At 36.8% G+C, this 19,396-nt stretch overlaps 1 protein-coding gene across 4 annotated transcripts in view; it reads left to right on the plus strand.

Moving 5' to 3' along the window:
• Positions 1–18,972, plus strand: part of Pdfr (Pigment-dispersing factor receptor) — a 36,706-nt gene extending 17,734 nt beyond the window's left edge. For 2 of the 4 annotated variants that reach the window (XM_070288499.1, XM_017182492.3), the window contains 8 exons: positions 11,788–12,286; positions 12,706–12,816; positions 14,246–14,658; positions 15,049–15,345; positions 15,442–15,705; positions 15,766–15,938; positions 16,002–16,305; positions 17,861–18,972. In XM_070288499.1, the coding sequence (XP_070144600.1) occupies positions 11,812–12,286; positions 12,706–12,816; positions 14,246–14,658; positions 15,049–15,345; positions 15,442–15,705; positions 15,766–15,938; positions 16,002–16,305; positions 17,861–18,097 (2,274 nt within the window). In that variant the 5' untranslated portion in view covers positions 11,788–11,811 and the 3' untranslated portion in view covers positions 18,098–18,972. Of the gene's footprint in view, positions 1–10,626; positions 10,659–11,787; positions 12,287–12,705; positions 12,817–14,245; positions 14,659–15,048; positions 15,346–15,441; positions 15,706–15,765; positions 15,939–16,001; positions 16,344–17,860 lie in introns of those variants that run through there. The other 2 variants (XM_017182493.3, XM_070288500.1) reach the window with 2 other exon arrangements.
• Positions 18,973–19,396: the final 424 nt, after the last annotated feature.

Below are 19,396 nucleotides of genomic sequence, written 5' to 3' on the forward strand. Positions count from 1 at the left end.
TGAGTTTTACGAGCGCGATATTAATCATACGCCGAGTGGTGCGTGCGGGCTGCTGCACTTGATGCAATTAGCATGCGAACTAATTAATCGAAGCGTTAACTACTAGCCAGCTATTGGCCTCCTAGGACATCGTCCTTTTTCCCTTATCAGCTCAACTGAAACTGAAAGTGCAACTGCAACAACAGCGGCAGAAAACAGCAGCTGCCTCGTCCTTGGCAGGCATTTATTTATCTCCCTTGGTTACCTCACAACGGACCAAGGCTACTGCAGCTTTTCACGGTTCAGTAGATGCGGCTTTTTGCGAAAATTAGAAAGCGCCACAGCATTGACCTTTGACTGTATTTTCCCTTTTGCAATTTTTACTCTCTTAATTGGCTGATAGTAATAATTTATTTATTACGTGGAAAAATAAATATAGTTTACTTCTCAGAATTTTTAATACAAATTCCAAATTATTATCTTTTTTAAAAAAGATTTTATTTGTTATTTTTATTTTTAGCATTAAAATTAAAGGTTTTTTTTATTTGTATAGCATATAATAATTGTGTCTCTCTAAATACCCATATATGTACATATGTACAGGCAGCTTAAGCCAGATATATGATATATATCTGCCTTTCTTGCTGTATTTATGTTGACTCAGTTTCCATCTTGACTGTGGTTTTGTAAAAACCAAGTCAGCCACAGTTATGATAATCCCAAGAACATGTAAAAAATTATACAAAAAAAAAATAAAAGATACATTAAGAAAAAATGTGACCAAGACAGGGATTATATAGATGTAATATATGTGGTAATGGGTATATAAATATATAGATAAAACCTCTCAAATCTAATTAAAAATAATTTAGTTACCAAAAATAATAAATTAATATGGTTAGTTCGGGGGAAATATATACAACAAATTTAAATATAAATAAATATAGTCAAGAAACTTTCTCCCAGTGTAACTGGTACAATAGAAAAGCGTGGAAAAACGGCGAACAGCCGGAACCGGCAACCGAACGGAAACCCCGAAAAAACATGAAAAACAGCAAACGGAAACCAAAGCGCAGCAAAGTGTGCTACGTAATTTTTTGCCGCCAGCCAGGGACTTGCAAATCCTCCACCTCCTCCGTCTCCTTCTGCTCCTTCTTCTCCTGCTCCTACCCTCCTCGCTGAAATGATACGGTTGGCAGTGGCTATAGCGGATACCGGGATGCATATATAGCAGTAAGCTGCTTGGCCAAAGGGCCACACAAAGGGAATGCCAAAGGAGGTGCGGTTAAGGATGGCCAGCCACTTAGTGCATGCCACATGTGCGAAATGGAAAATGCGAAAATGCTAAATGCGAAAATGGAAAATGAGGGATGCAAAGTGCTAGCGAAAATGTATGCAAAAGCTTCGTAGGCGTACGAAACAGCGAGGGCAATTAGCCTGGCTCAGTCACAGTCACAGTCAGCTGTTAGCCAAGTTAGCTGTAAGCTGTAAGCTGGGCGTGTCACGACCCCACGACCTTGACACTTAACCCCCACCAGCCGCCGCCTGGCCTCAATTAAGGCAATCCCCGGCCAAGCACTCCACTCAATTGGCTTAATCCCTCGCCTGCTGCCACCTGGTCAGCAGTGGCCCTTTGGTCCTTAATCCTTAATCCGTATTCCATTACCATTTTTACAAGGACCTTGCTCGCTGGAAATAAAAGAATGACTTTAAAGAACATGCCGTTCTTCCGGTTAGCTTTTTGACAGCCACTCGACTCTTGAGTTTTCCATTTCGTATGCCTTCTGCAATGATTGGTTTTATATTGAGGAAAATATAAGAAAAACTGGTAAACTTTTCATGTATAATATGTTGATGAAATATTTCAAATAGTCCAGAAAATTAACTTAGAGTATGAAAAAAACCAAAATACTAATTAAATCTTAAGGAAATTAAGGAATTAATCTCATTTCAATTCAGAAAACTGTTCTATGATCGATTTTTTTTAGAATAAAAAATCAGCACATTACATTTTTAAATAAAAAAAATCTTTATAACTTTAACGACTCTTCATGAAATTTTGGCAAACATGGTGCAACAAATTTTTTTGTTTTGAACTACATGACTAGATCGATTCGGCTGTTTAAATTGATTAATAAAAGTCCATGCAAGGCTATACAAGAAAATTCTATGAAAATTTGATAGAGGAGTGCAACAATGTTAAAACATCCGATTAAATCCAAAGAAAATAAACGTCTTTAGATAAACAAAAATAAAATAACAAATTGTTTACCTTTTCTGATTTTTCTAAATTTTATCAGGAAGACATACCAGGATATTGCTTAGCTTTTTACAGCCTTTGATCCAGCTTTGAATTAAATGTTGCTTTTAAGTGCGTATATATTTTCTTAATAAACCAACCACAACTGTTTTGGAAGTTTATTTATTTATTTAAATTAAAAACAAAAAAATCAAACCGTAAAGATGCTTATGCTCCTTGAACACCTCACCGAAAATCTCTGCCCCACCTCTGCATTGCACTCACAACCATTACCGCAAAAAGGTTTCAAACACTGACTGCTTTCTGTCGCAATTCGATGAATACATATTTCCGCTCGCCTTTTGTTGCCAAGAAATGAAAATAATCAAAAGAAAAATGTGTAGCCAGAAAAGGGGAAAATGTTCGTTGCACGCACACACGTTTACACTGGACAACATGGCTCTGTCAAAAAAGTTGCCATTTAATTAAGATATTGAGTTTGATTTCCATTTACAAAAAAACGTTTGTTTCAAACAAAAACTTGTGAATGAAAATAATTCAATTGGAACGCAATTGAAGTATTAATTAAAGTCTAACAAAACTGATGATTTAATGAAAAGCTTCTGTAACTGTAAACTTTTCAACTTTCTTTCAAATTCAAAGGATAACATGAAGGGTTGTTAATAAGCTAATTTTATATTATATATTTAATTGAAAAGTTTACCTTTGGTGCTTCTAATTTACTTATAAATATTATTTTAATTATTCAAAGAGTTTAAAATTTAAAATCAGCCAACATTTTGTTGGCCAGTGTTGTGCCCAGACTCTTGGAAGCAGCAGTCACATCTGCTTAGGGCTAAGGACCTCCTCCAATGGAAGGTCCTTCGACATTCGCCCACCTCACCGGATTGTATAACGCACACACACACACACACACACACACAGAGGTAGACCCTTGTCCTGCCGATGACAGATGAACAAATGAATCGACCATGAAAACGTAATGTAATGAAATTGATGAGAATAATGGAGAGTCTAAAGTGGAGTGGGCGCAGCAATAACAACATAATTATGCAACAATTAGGAGCAATTCATTAATTTTATGTCATTCGAGACGCAAATCAAGCAGCAAACGAGCACAGGCAGGTTGAGATACACAGATACAGATACATCTAGGATAGAGATACATATACAGCTGCAGATACAGATACAGATACATTTACAGATGCAGATATAGAACACCAGATACAAATGCAGATACAGTTACAGCCAGAGATCCAGCGGAGCGGGGAAAGCTGAAAAGCAGAAAACCAGCAGGGAAACGAAGCGGGAAAGCGGTCTAGCGGGAAAAGCGGGAAAGCTGGCGACCACAACAATCAGCCAGCGAACCAAAACGAGAGTTACGAGAATTATTCTGGCAGTCTGCCAAATATAAAAAAACAAGTACAACAAAAGTGCACGGCGAACAAAAATGTTCTAATAAAATGTATATAAATCGAATTCAAAATTAACATTTAGATGATATAACTGACAGGACTTGATCACATTTGCACCATTTTAAAATCGATTGAATATATTTGCCTTAAAAGCCTGTGAACCTTGTTTGTAAAAATGTAAAGTGTAGGCCCAAACGTAATATATATATATATATATATTATTTTACAAATAATCTGATTAAAAGAGATTTTAAAATTAAAAATTAAAAAATAACATAGGATGATAAGCAGTGTGCCCCTGCTAGTAAAAACCAGGCATAAATTAGGCACAAAATGAGGAAGCCTGTTTTTTTTTTTTTTTTTTGCTTATTTTTTTCTGTTATTATTATTTTTTTTTTTTCATCCGTGTAAATGCCAATGTGCTGAGGTTTGGGCTCGCAAAAACTCGCCATCGCAACTCAGATCCTGTTGCCGCGTTGTCAAGGTCTGGGTGCGACTTGTGCGCCAGGCTAACGAGTAAAGAATTTCCTTGGTGGCCAGAGCTTAGTGGGTATTGCGCGGGGGAGAGGGTCTCAGTTCAACCGGAGGTGGGATTCCGGGATGGCAGCCAGCCAATTTGGGGCCACTGCCAGGCTGCCAATCTGCCAGCACCCTGGGCCACAGCGTCGAGGTGAACGAGAGCAAACAACCAACAAATGAGCGACTGAACGAACGAACGAACGAACGAACCATGGATGCAGGACATCAACAGGTGGCCAATGTTAAAGCTCTGCAAATTTGAATAAACCTTATGTAACCGGGTCAGTTGGCTTATTATTAAGTAATGCTGTAACAAATGATTCCACCTGCCACGTTTACATAAGTTATGTTTGCGTAAGACAGCTTTCGATTTGGCTTGGTCGTTGAACTTCTAAGGCAGTATTTTGAAATTGAATATCTGTTGAGCCTATTGACGTAACGGAATGCCACAATAATAAAAATACTTGCATAACAAACTGCCTTCAATTGCCTAACAATTGTAAAGGAATGCAGGCTTTAGAAAGAAATCCTTTTACCAAATGGAGCATTCAATTGCAGCTGATTATGACAGAGTTAACAATCCACTTACATTCAATTGTCCTTTAATTGATGTGAAAACAAGCAAATTGAAAGATAAAATGAAGCAGGGCTTCAAACAATGCGGTAAAGTCTATTGTTTATGAAATTTTCTTTCGAAATAAGAGGGAACAGAAAACAACAAACCGCCACAAAATTGCATTGAATGTCTGGCCATTTAAGGACAATAATCCATTGAGCATATTTTATTCATTGAGGCCCTTTCAAGCGTCTTCTGTTCAAGCTGTACACTGAAACACACACTCTTTACAACGTAAATAAATAATATAATAATATTTTGTTGACATAAAATGTAGCTAGCTAAAATATTTATTCATAAATTTATCAAATTGGGGAATAAATTGATCTTGCTTTACACAGTGTGACATTGCCAGCTTACAAAGCATGGTGTGACCATGCTGACCATAAATATTCCTAATTTAGGCACAAATAATTGTGAGAAAATGGTTAATTAAATGATGAATACATATTTTTTTAAATTAAACATAAAACCTCTTTAAGAGCACTTTTTTTTGTGTAGCATTGACGCTGACACTGGCATTGACTTTGGCATTGGTACAGGTGAACATACTGGCACAGGGGCAACCTGGCACCATATTTATTATGGCGACTGTAACTGGCAGTGCCAACTGGTAGTAAGTGCTGCTGCTCCTGCTAGGTCGCTCCGATTCGATTCGTTCCGATATTGATTTATAGAGTGTCAATCTGGCACATTGCACAGCAGAACAGCAGAACGATGAAGGAGTAATCGGTAATGCAACAGTTGCACACACACACACACAGCGGGCAGGCAGGCATTTTCCGGTGGGTTGGGAAAACTCAATGGCAAGGCACAGAACAACTTGACGAGCTGTCAAAATCTGCTCGGCCTGTCAAAATTAATTTCAATGCGGAATATCCACATTGAACTCGCCGAGGCGAGAGGGCAGCCCTGCTTTTATCTCTTCAAATTCATTAAAATTTTCCGCCCTCCCAGCCTTTATTTAATTTCTTTCTTTTTTTTTTTTTGCTAGATATTCAGTTATTCAATTATAAGCCTGGACCAAGACATTCGCATCGATCCAAGGCTTCCATCGCAAAAAAAAAAAAATAAGAAGAAACTAAACCGTGCGAAAAGAAAAACCACAGCAGCAGTTAAATGCACTTGAAGAAAAATGTATTTTTATATACAAAATGTGCAGGAAAATGCATTACAGCTTATAAAAATCATTTAAATATATTAAAAATAAATAAATTTAAATTTTAAAAATATATCCAAAAGTATGAAAATAACCTAATTCAGAAATGAAACAATTTTATTTTAAATGATTTATATCGTTTATTTCCATTTCAATTAAAAATTTATAGCTCATTTAGCTAAAATTCTTCGTTAAATTATTATTGAAAAATACCACAGAATGTTCTGCCAGTGTAGCTAACTGCAAACAGTGGCAGTTTCAATGCCAAATTGTATAAGCAGCTGCAGTGGCTCAGCCAAGCGGCAAATGTCCTGCGGTGACAAAGGCAAAGCACTGCACAGCACCGCCCACTCGACACTGGTTGTACCAGGAGGAATGCGTTAAGGTCCTGGCCAGAAAGGTGATGTAACTATATTCGAACCCCATTTAAGGATGCGCCAGATGCTGCCCTTGAGCAGGGGGATAGCAGGTTATATCCCCGAATTTAAGGTGAACTTTCCCTCGGCGGTGATTGCTCGGTTATATAAGTTACTCCTGTTGCTGCTTAAACATTTGCCAAACTTTCAATTGGAAAATCCTTTATTGTCCCTAATTGGTCTGGACTTTTTGCACAGACTACAGTGCGTTTCACGGTCATATATGGGCTGGTAAATAATTGGCGTCTACCCAGTTTCATGTGAAATTCAATTCAAATGCATTTTTTCCTCTGCCTTCAGTTTGATTTTAGTAAATAAAATAAATACAATAAATTAAATAGAAATATTCAAGTCGGAAAATTCCATTTCCCATTAACTAGTTGTCGCTCATATTTGCATTTTAGCTGATATGCTTGAAATAATTACAATTGACAAATGATTCCATTTCACACCTGTGTCCTTGTACATCCTTGACATATTTGTGGTCTGAATATAAATGTGAAATAAAAAATATAACCAATATAATTTGTGCTGCCTTGTAACAAATTTCGTTGACATAATTTCCTTGGAAAAGTAATAATAAATGTGCTTTTAAATTGTATGCAACATTTTTTTATAAAATATTAAATGCCTTATAAGTGATGTATTATGTGTACACCGGGCCCTCGCATAACACGGGGGTTACGTTCCTAGAAAACCTCGTGTTAAGCGAAATCGTGTTAAGCGAAACATGGATTCAGTACAAAATAAGGAGTTACGTTCTAAAAATTTAAAATTGGCAGCAAAAAAATTTTTTATTGTTCAAATTTGGTATGTTTTTATTAAAGTTTCATACATTTGTTCAAAATTAACCAAAAGTTATTATGTATATGCCTTTAATAAAAGCATACCATTCATATTTTCAAACTTAAAAGTTGGTATTTAATTAAAAAAGTTGCTTCTTATAATTAATTAATAGGTTAAACTTTATAGAAACTAAAAAATGTTAAAAAGTAAGGAGATCATATGTTTTATTCATATCATAATTCATAATTTGAATTCATAGTTCATAATTTTAATTTATAATTCATAATTTTAATTCATAATTTTAATTAAAATTTCAATTCATAATTTTAATTCATAGTTGATAACTAAAAATTCATAATTCATAATATGAAATGCATTTGGTGGCATTTATAGTTAAAGCCAGTTTGTTTTAACATGGTTTCTTTTTTGGTGGCTCCTTGTAAAAATCAGTAATTTTTGATTGTTTCGATATTTTGCAATCGTTTAAGAACGAGGTTTTTAGCGTGTTAAAAGGGGGATGGGAGCCAATTTGAAACCGTGTAAGACCGAGTTCGTGCTAAAAGAGTTCGTGTTAAGCGAGGGCCAAGTGTACTTAAAAACGTTTAAATGAATCTTTTTTTTTAAATAAAAAATCTAAATCTTTTTAATTGCTGTATTAAATTAATTTAAAAGACTAGGGAACTGATTTGGCCACAACTAGTAAGTGACAATTAATTAAGTGAACATTTTTAAATTAAATTTAATTTAATTAACAATATAAAAACCAAAAAAAAAGTATATATTCTAAAATTTACATTTTTCAAACGCACTGTACTTGTGGTATGGCAACTCTTTGGCGGCCAAAGAAAACCCGCAGTGAAAAGTCCTTTTGGCTTGTCAAATAGCGCGAAAAACTTTTCAAATAGCGTCGCGTTGAAGCCTAACCGAATCCTCCACCCAACCACACCCAAATTTCCTCACAGTTTTCCTCACATTTTACACTCCGCAAATTTTCCACACCCTTTTGTTAACGAACATTGGCCGATTCTATGCACTTCGTCTCCACCATGAATGGAGGAGTGTAGCTCTTGAGATTCATTTTCTTTCATTATTCGTTTTTTGCGCCATAATTATGCCAAAGAAATATACATACTTATGAACGTGAAAGCCACGCCCCAACGCCCCTTTGATTTGCTTGGCCTAGAAAAAAAAAACGATGGAAAATATCGAGGCCTCGATGATGTGACTGCACTTTTAGCGATGAAAATTGTTAAAACAATCGATCGATCACACACACACACACACAACACACACTGTTTGGGCTCAATCAACCCAGTTTTTAGGCGCAATTCTCAATGACTTTTTAATGCCAACGATTGAGACCTTAACGCTCTCTCTCTTTCCCTCTTTGTGTCCTGGAAAGTCCTTGCCTTGCATTGACAGTCCATAAGCAGTGGTATTTGGGGCATTCCAAGAAGCCTTAAATAATTAAATCCGACAAGTGCTCAATAAGTAAGTTGATTAATTATTAAACCGAACCAAGCCGCATGAAACGGTAAACAAAAGAGCTCTAAACAGAAGGGCAAAATTAAAAATACATTTATAACATACGCGTTGTAAAAGAACTTTGTTTGTTATTTACAGAAATCCCTGCTTGATTGTTTGCCATTAAAATTTATTTTATGACTTTGATTTATCTACGTGAAATAAATCCTATTTATGTTTACGAAAGTCTTGTAAGAGTTTTAGCTTTTACAATGCATTAATTGCGGTCAGCAGGTGGAATTTTTTGTTGAGTTTTACAGGGTATTCTAATTTTAATCAAAAGTTTGCAACGATCGATAAATGTTATAAGTAAATAAATTATTTTTAGTTTTTCATTTAGATTTATGTTTAATTATAAATTAGGGAAAATAATGTATTTAAAAATGGTATACTCATATATTTTTAAATTGTTTACCCATTTATTCCTTAAACCCTTGTTGTATCTATCTCTCCTTGACCTTTGCCATTGACTTTTTGGGGGGATTCCCCCTACTCGGACCCCCTATTTTATTCAAGTCTTTGTGGCTGCTTATTCGCTTGGCGGCATTTGGCCTTAAATTACCCAAGTATTTAATAGAGAGTCCCAGGAGTCGCTATCACCCTTGGCCCCTTAGCCCCTTGTCGCCCGTTTTTGACGCACTTTAAGCCGCTGCAACTGCTGCCAAGTGACCCAAATCAGAGTCTTGTCGTCTGCCTGGGAATCCGAAATCCGGAGGAGGCGGCAGGCGCCCAATCCCAATGGCAATCCTTTAAGCTGGCTGCTTTGGAGTGGCTTTTGCGCTTAGTTAGCTTAATTACAAACGCGCCGAGATTCGGGTCGCTGCAGCGATAAGTATCGATTAGAATCGACAAGGCACTGCACTAATCATGATCCTACACTGATAAAAAAATATATTGGCAGAATTTATTTCTGTTAAAACATAAATAATTTTTTTTTATTATCATGACAACATTTTTGTTTATTTTTACAGCATTTATTGATTACCAATTAATCGATAGTAAAGTCATATATTATTCGATTTATTAATAATTATTACAGCTTGTGTTAAATAAACAAAAAAATCGTATTGTTTATTGAAAAAAGATGTTATTCTTTACCAGCAAAAATTGTATACCAAAAGATTCATAGTTTTTTTTATTTGCGAACTATCGATAGGCAATATATTGATTACGAATAAATATTAAAAGACACTTTTACATTATACAACTTGTATATACAGATCTATCTTAGACGGTTTCTTAGTTTTGTATTTGAAAATTTGCAATAGGAGATTGTTTATAATCTTTACAATTATAATATATAATTTTTATAATAATCAAAAAAGTTAAAGAAAATCCAGAAAAAATTCTTACTACAGTTTATCTTTATAAACTTAATATAATGATGTTTTCTTTCAAATTTTAGACAAGTTTGTTAAATATTTCTTAAAATTAACAAATACATACTATTTTTTAGGTAAAAGCTGACTTAGTTTTCGCTTTATTTTATTTTTTTATTTCTTTATTTTTATTTTCTTTCTAATTTGTTTATATTTTTTGCTTATAATTATTTTCTTTATATATTTTTTTATTTTTTTAAATTATGATATTAAACCTTTTAATTAGTTTAAACCAAGTTTACCTTTATTTTCTGTGTATTAAGTTAAGCTTGAGCTTATTATGCAACATAAATATATTGAGCCGAAGGCATGATGCCCCTAGGACCAGTGGATATATGTATATAACCATATATCCTGCCTTCCTGCATATGCAAGCAGCGACAACTGGCTAAATTGAAATTCTTATGGAATTATATAAAATGCACTCGAAGGCATTTCGGAGGACACTGAAGGACTTGGCCGCATCCTGGCATCCATACCGACATCCTACCATCCCGGATAGCTTGTTTACCCAATTTTCCGGAACGGCATGCTCCCTTTCCTTTCCGGTTCTTTGGCTTTCCTTTTCCGTGTTCCTTGGGCGGAAACAAACAGCAACGGAAGTGGTTGGTATATATGTATATATATGTTTCACCTGAAAGAAATCGTAATTTGTAATTTACATTCCCTTTATCCTGGAAATCTATTAAGGAAAATTACTATATTTATAGCATATATATTATAAATTTTATTGGACACTTTATAAATTAATTTAAATGCAGTTTTTAGTGGCAAATTGATTTATCTGCCTCACTTAAGTAATGTAAAGTGTACATCCTTAGCCTTGGCCTGACTCCTTGCCTTGGGTATTTTTTTGACTTGATTTTTCTAGGGTTGTCTGCTTATGCAGAGATTACTACTTCCCCCTCCGGACAATGGCAGGGACATGGCGAAATTCCCTGGAATTGTAAATAGCCAACTCATCGGAATCCATCACACGACCGAAGGACCCCCAGCTCTCCATTCTTCTCCGCCTGCCTCGTGTCCAGACATAATCCCTGCCTGCAATCGGTGTCGATGTGGATGATATGGGGGACTGTGAATGCGAATGCCAGTCCGAGTGTGATATGTGTGTACTTTCTCTCTATAAATTGTGTGATGTGTGTGTGTGTGTGGGATGCTGCTGAGTGTGATGTTTGCACTTGGGTGCAGCGGGGCTATAAATAAGCCGGCCATTTATTAGGGGCAATCATAAACTGCGTTAGCAACTGGGAGGGGGAGATCCCCCACTATATGTAGTATATATATAAATCTATGAAAGAGCCGTAAACAAAGGCGCCTCTGCCGTTGTTCCCATTGTGCGATAAGCTTTCAATTAACTCTGACCCGGAAGCGGAAGCTTGGTTGAAGGAGGCGGAAATGTATCAATTTCCAATGGCAATGCATCCTGGCAGATATATGCTAATCCAAGGACAATGACAGGTGCAGCATCCAATCTCAGTGCTCTAGCTACTATGAATTATAATCCGATAAGCATCAGAGGAGATGTGGCCAAGACGGAGGGACTGCAGAACTCATGGGTTTCGCTTAGCAAGGGTTTTCATTCACACAGAAAAATTAACAAACAAATGAGTATAGAATATATAATATCTAATATATATATAATATAAATAGTTGCAATACCTTAAACATAATTTTTTAAATATTTTGCAATATTTTATTTATAATAATAAAGAATTTGTAAATCATTTGCAGTTGCAATATGCTTTCGCTGGCGATATGACACTACTGTCGAGCATCCTCGACTCAGGCGGCAGCATTTCCGCTCAGCGCTTCACCCGCCTGCTGCGCCAGTCCAGCACATCCTCATCCTCATCCGTCTCGGCATCCGCATCTATGCTGGAGCCCACATCCTCGCAGCTTCCCAATAATGATGTCCTTGGCGGCGGACGTATTCCCTTCCTGCCTGGCAATGCGACCGGCGAATCGTCGTCGTCTTCGTCGCCGCCGCTGCCGTCGCCGTCGTTGCCAGACGCCGATGCACTGGATCCAAACTTCGTCCTCGACGGGGTCACCAGTGTGGCCAAAATGGCCCTGGAGGCGACAGTAAAGGTGCTACGCGATCCGGATCCGGAACAGATTTTGGCCAATGCCAATGCCAGCGCTCCATGGAATATAACGCTGGCAGCGGCGGCGGCCACCAACTATGAAAACTGTTCGGCGCTGTTTGCCAATTACACCCTGCCACAGACAGGTGAGTGATGTGGGGTTAATGAAAATGAAATCATAATTAATTAATTTGCGTAATTAAAGGGAATTTAATGTGGAAAGAAGTCCTTGGTTTATATGAGGGAAAGAGGAAATTAAGGATTTATCGATGTATCAGTATAAACATCGATGCAATAAATCGATATTTTCTGATACATCGAACAAATTTCCTTTTAACAGAAGAATTTTTTAAATAAAATATTAAATAAATAGATTTAAGGTATAAAAATGAAAGCAAAATTTTATTTGATTTTATTCTATCGATATACCTCGATTATTATCGATCTAGATCGATGTAAGCTTTAGAACACTTTAAATTTATCATTCAAATATTCAAAATAAATATTAAATATTCAAAATTTGGTTTATTATTTGATTTAATTGACTTTAAACTCTAACCGATAGGCCTTTACTGCAACTGGACCTGGGACACATTGCTCTGCTGGCCACCAACTCCGGCCGGAGTCCTGGCCCGGATGAACTGTCCGGGCGGCTATCACGGCGTTGATACGCGCAGTAAGTAATTAACCATGACACTTGACAGGATTTACAAAAGCTCTTGGGATCTCTTTTAAATAAACCGAATTGAAGCTCATAAAAGTTAAGTCAAAAGTTAACTTAATTAATTAGTTAATTTGCAAGTAAACAGAAAGGATATGACTTTCTCTTCCACACAACCATACATATAACTGGCGGCAACAATTACACGGATCATTAGCTGGGAATCCGTTCAACTGCCAATGAAAACGGCAAAACAATTACTCGATTTCATATTCATCGAGAGAAGTTCAATATTTGCATGCATGACGGCCCCTCCGTCCCAATCTTAACCCCCTCTTCTCCTTAACCCCATTAAGCGCATGCGAAGGAAGGTCACTCCGAAAAGTGGACCAAAGGGTGGGCGTGGACCGACCAGGTGTGTGCCTCCAGCTGGGCCCCCCGCCGTTGGCCATCGATTGCTTAATTACGATCCCAACTGGGGCTCCGAACCCATCGATGATGATGATGATATGCCCAGGCCCGCAAATCGAACGCTTTGCACCACGGGGGAATCATAGTATTTAATAAGCAATGACAGTGCACTTGAAAAAATAACAAGGGATATATAGGATTAAAAATAGATAATTATATATCGATACTGTATTAATATTCAGTCGATATATGAAGACGAACTTTAGCATATTTTCCAAGAGAAATATTAATAGTATCGAGGTCTTAGTCTTGGGTGAACTATTTTTTCATATAAATCGATAAATCTATATTCTGATTTAAAATTTAAAGTAATATATATATAATATTTTCTATATTTTAAGGATACTGTATACATATTTTATGTAAATGTCGATTTATATATTCAAACCTTACATTATATTCCACAAGAAATATCGAAAAAATCGATACTTTAATCCTAAGTACATTATTTTTTAATTTAAATCTACAAATCTTTATTCTTCTTATTGAATAATTTGTATTTCTCTACAATAACGATATTTTTCAATTTTAATTTCGATTAATCAAAGTTATACATATTTTTGATAGGTTATTGAGCTTGATATTTCTGTCATCCGTCCGATATACATTCGATAGACAGCTCTATGGCTTTATATAATTTTAAACATTTTTAAAGTTCAAAAAAAAATCTACATTTTTAGAAAATAATTTGAGAACCAGTTTTTCCGATAAGAAATAATCTAGAATATTAGAAATGCACATGTTTTATCGCTCAGTGCCGCTTTGCCGTGGCCTCATTCCAGTAAGCCCCATGACTGTAGATTTTTAGACCCCAATCTTTCCCTGGTCGTCCTCCGTTAACCGTAATTGGCATAATTGCAGCTGTCAGTCAGTGTGTCAAACCGTTCGATTTGCAGTCATTAATCCAGGGGAAATACACCTCATTTTATACCCCTCTCCTTTTTATTATTATTATTATTATAATTATCCCCAGAGTTCGCCAATCGAAAATGCGAGCTGGACGGCCGTTGGGGCAGCAGGCCAAATGCCACGGAAACGAATGCCACGGGCTGGACGGACTATGGGCCATGCTACAAGCCCGAGGTCATCCGATTGATGCAGCAGATGGGCAGTCGAGAGGATTTGGATCTCTATATAGAGATAGCCAAGAGGACGAGGACCCTGGAGATTGTCGGCCTTTGCCTGTCGCTCTTCGCTTTGATTGTCTCCCTGCTGATTTTTTGCACCTTTCGATCGTTGCGGAACAATCGCACCAAAATCCATAAGAATCTATTCATCGCCATGGTGCTGCAGGTGATCATCCGGCTGACCCTGTATCTGGATCAGTTCCGAAGGGGCAACAAGGAGGCGGCCACCAATACGAGTCTGTCGGTGATTGAAAATACGGTGGGTTTGATATGTGTGAATGTACATAAACATTTAAAAATATATAAAACTAGTTTTTATAATTGTTTTATATTCTTAAATATAACTTTGAAGAATTCGCCCTTAAATTGTTGCGAATTTGTCGTAAAATTGTTCAAAATTAGCCATAAAACTCGGACGTGGAATAATCCCACACGTGTGCACATATAATTCCCAACTGGTTATAGCCTCCCCGGTTGTACCGAGGTTTTTTCTGTGGAGGCCCGATGTATGTCCTTGTTTGTGCTATTAAATTTGTGGTGTTTACTTATGTGCTATTACATATAAATACAATATACAATATACAATAAACTTAAAATTAATTATATATTTTAATTATAATTTTTTGTATATATGTATATTTCCAATCAGCCCTATTTGTGTGAAGCATCTTATGTCCTATTGGAATACGCTCGCACCGCCATGTTCATGTGGATGTTCATCGAGGGCCTCTATTTGCACAACATGGTTACAGTGGCCGTTTTCCAGGGTAGCTTTCCATTAAAGTTCTTCTCGCGCCTCGGCTGGTGTGTTCCCATACTAATGACCACTGTGTGGGCCCGATGCACAGTGATCTACATGGACACATCCCTGGGTGATTGCCTTTGGAATTATAATCTTACGCCGTATTATTGGATACTAGAGGGACCGAGGCTGGCAGTGATACTGGTAAGTAGTGATTATAATGATAGTGAGATCTTTAAAAAGGGGTTCTCGTTTTTTCCGGAATTTTTTATATATTATAATGATTTCTGATTTTTGTAGCTCAACTTCTGTTTCCTGGTGAACATCATACGAGTGCTGGTGATGAAGTTGAGGCAGTCTCAGGCCAGCGATATCGAGCAGACCCGCAAGGCTGTAAGGGCGGCCATCGTCCTGCTTCCACTTTTAGGCATTACCAATATCCTGCACCAGCTGGCGCCCTTAAAGACGGCCACAAACTTTGCCGTGTGGTCATACTCCACCTACTTTCTCACCTCGTTCCAGGGCTTCTTCATAGCCCTCATCTATTGCTTTCTGAATGGAGAGGTTGGGATTCATTTATAATTAGTTAATAAATATTTTATAATATTTTTTTTTTGCCTCCAGGTCCGTGCGGTTCTCCTCAAGAGTCTGGCCACCCAGCTATCCGTTCGTGGCCATCCGGAATGGGCCCCAAAGCGGGCCTCCATGTACTCGGGTGCCTATAACACGGCACCCGATACGGATGCTGTGCTGCAGCAGCAACAGCAGCCGGGCGAGAATCCGGCCACTGGGAAGAGGTGAGTCTTTTGGAGATTCCTTCAAGTCTTACCTGCTAATTCACCTTTTTGTTTTTTGGATAGAATATCACCTCCTAATAAGCGGCTAAATGGACGAAAGGCCAGCAGTGCTAGCATTGTGATGATCCATGAGCCGCAGCAGCGCCAGCGACTGATTCCGCGGCTTCGGAGCAGAACGCGGGAAAAGGACAAGAGCCTGGACAAGGATCGAGAGAAAAGGACACAGCACGAGGCGGTTTCGGAACCCATCAATAATGTGACAACAACAAAGGCTAATCGCATTCGGAGCAAGGATGAAGACTCTAGCAACGGCCGAGGAGGAGGAGGCTCCAAGTGGATGATGGGCATCTGCTTCCGGGGTCAAAAGGTACTGAGAGTACCGTCAGCGTCATCCGTGCCACCCGAGTCAGTTGTATTTGAGTTGTCAGAGCAGTAGCTAACCGAAAAACTAGCCGTAGACGTAGACCTAGTCGTAGTCCTAGCCTAGTAGAAGTAGTCATCAGCCATATTAGCCCGCTCGTCCCCGTCCCTGTTCCACCCCAAAAAAGCTAAGCCTCCTCCTACACCACAGTAGCCAGCACCCAGCCTGCAAGCTACCAGATACCCTTTGCCACAAAAAAAATATATTTTAAATCTAGAAAAACTTGTCTTCCGGAGACTTATTCTTCCTTCTTCTAAATATTCCCTTTTAAATTCTATTCAAAGTCTATATAAGGAATAATATGAAAATATTGAAAAAATTGCTTATGGCGTTATGCATCTTATTCTTTATATTGGCTTTGATCTAGCTACCTTTCCACCAAAAAGAGCAATCTGAAATACAATCTCTTTTGTTAATTTTTCCTTAATGTTTGTTATATATCTCTATTTTAATACTTAATTTTCTTTTTTTTTAATTTCTTAAGAAACTTTTGTAGTTTCAAAAAACCTGGAACCAAATTCATTATAGCAGTAGTCTCCCTTAGAAATTAGATGCATAATACATATATGTACTTTTTTCTCATAATTTTTATTATTAAAAAAAATCCCTTGGTTTAATTTATAGCTTTTTTCTTGATTTTAGATTGCCTTTTGCCCCTCTCCAGTGTAAATTAAACTCTTCCCTCCCTTTATATATTATAGGAAAAATCCAAAAATTAGAGAATCCCTTTCCTTGACCCCCAAGCCAAAGATTTCAAGTCTTATTCAAAATACTTAACAATTATTATCTGACGATGACAAGTAATTTCCAAAATAGCGCCACATTCTCTGTTCTGGACACGCAAATACACTAAGAAAAAATATGAAAGCAAATACACGCACACGGTTACTACTTGATATTGAATTTTCCAGCAAAACTTGAGCGGCATGTTCTTCTACTACTTCTATAATAACTTAGTACATTCAAGTAAAAAAATTACACAGAACTTTCCGTTACTGTTGCAGTGTGACCAAATCAGGGGAGAACCAAGCAGAGACTAAACGAATTTAAAAAAAATATTTATTCAAGAGTTTCATAAATGTACTATTTTTGTTTCCTATTAGTTTTAATTATATATGTTTTATTTTATTTTATTGGCAAATATTTTTTTCCTAATTTATGTAAATATAATAATGGTTAATATTATTAAAAAGAAAATTGTGAAAATAGATTTTTCTTATTAAACTGTAGTGCCAAGTTCTTTGTGGAGTGGACTGTACTTTAGTTTTATGAGCTGGTCACACTGCCACTGTCACGTTCGATCACGCCCACTGTCACTGCATTGACTTTTTGCCTAGCTGCGCTTTGTTTTGCAACGAAAAAACTTTGCCACGATCGATATTAACTAATGGGGTCCGCAAGCAACGCCTCAAATTAAATCAATTATTTCTTTTCTTTCCCTAAAAAAAAAACCACGAATGCGGCACCCGATGGAATTTTTCTCTCTTTCTTTCGATTTCAGGACAAATGTGTGATGTCCGGTGGCCAAAAGCCTCAGCAAATATTTATGACGTCACAATTGCCACCGACATCGACGCTGGCAGCAGTAGCAACAACAACAATAACCACAACAGGAAGTGCAACAAGTGCAACCGCAGCCGCAGCAGCTAAAGCAACCGCAATTGCAACAAAAACGAAGTCAAAAGCCAAGGCTAAGGCCAAGGCCATCACTAAGAATCATGCCAAGCCCAAAGCTTAAAGCACTTTGATTTCTAAACAAAAAAAAAATAAAAAGATCGATAAAAGATCGATTATTAGCTCACTCTTTGAAAGAGCGACGCCAAGCTTAGCATTCGAGGGCGCAACTGTACTAAACTAAACAAAAGCTGAAAGTGTGCCCGTTTTTTTTTTTTGTAATAACGATAAATAGAAATGTATATGGAATATACCTAATATTTTTGTATATTTACCACCATTACATTACATAAAATTAAATAAAATGTGTGTGTACTGAGTGTAATGATGAATGTAATTGCTAATTGTCTATTTTTTTTTGTTTATAACTAAGATTAATATATATATATATATATATATATATATTTACATGAATGTTAAGCATAAAGAGAAGAGACATATTTACATACTTTGGTATTTACACTAAACTGCGCTACACCCTAGGAATCGCATGGCAAGAGAAACCTGATAGAAATGTCTGAGTAAAGATCGTATATTGGATATACATATATTATATGTTATGTAAAGAGAGTACAAAACGAAATGCGAAAGAAAAAGAACGAAGAGAACTCATAAATTGGAAGTCACATTAGCTGAATATCGATCAGTGATCAGTGATCAGCTCGAATATTGAATATTCACTTACAACTTAAGCTTAAAAATGCATTTTAAGAACGGCATGTTTTTAGTTTAAATTTCCTGTCCTTTGGTTAATTTACTGAACGCTTAATGCAAAAAAAAAAAAAAAACAAAAGAGAAAAAATTAAACAAAAACTATGAAATTCAAGCCGAATTTAACATGTGGAACTCAAAAACCGGAACGCACCCGGTGGCAAACTATTACGTGTATAAGGCTAAAAATGAGAAAATGAATAAAAACATGATTTTGTATGCATACATACTGAGATAAAACTAAAATTGCTGTTGTTGTTTGCTTGTATTTCTACTTTTGATCAGGTTTTTTTATAAGATATAGTGGCACGTGCCGATTCTAATACCGATTCGGCTTCCCTCCGAAATTGGCAAAGCTCAATTGGCAATTTCGAGCCCCTAAATAGCTTAATCGGACGTTTTAATGGATCATCTTGGAATATGCTATAAAAACGGGAATGCTTAGAGTTTGATACCCTATATCTTACTTGCTTTATATTGGTTTTATTCCCAATTTTCGCTCAATTTTATGATCTAGCTTATGGCTGCCAAAAGCTATATATTTCTAGATCTCAAACTGTCTCAATGGGCCACCAAAAGAAGCCACTAATTGCCAATGATGAGGAAATGGGCATGCATATTGATGACCTATTTATAATTCATAAAAAAGTCA

Source organism: Drosophila kikkawai, chromosome X (assembly GCF_030179895.1).
Source record: "Drosophila kikkawai strain 14028-0561.14 chromosome X, DkikHiC1v2, whole genome shotgun sequence".
NCBI classification, from domain to species: Eukaryota; Metazoa; Arthropoda; class Insecta; order Diptera; family Drosophilidae; genus Drosophila; species Drosophila kikkawai.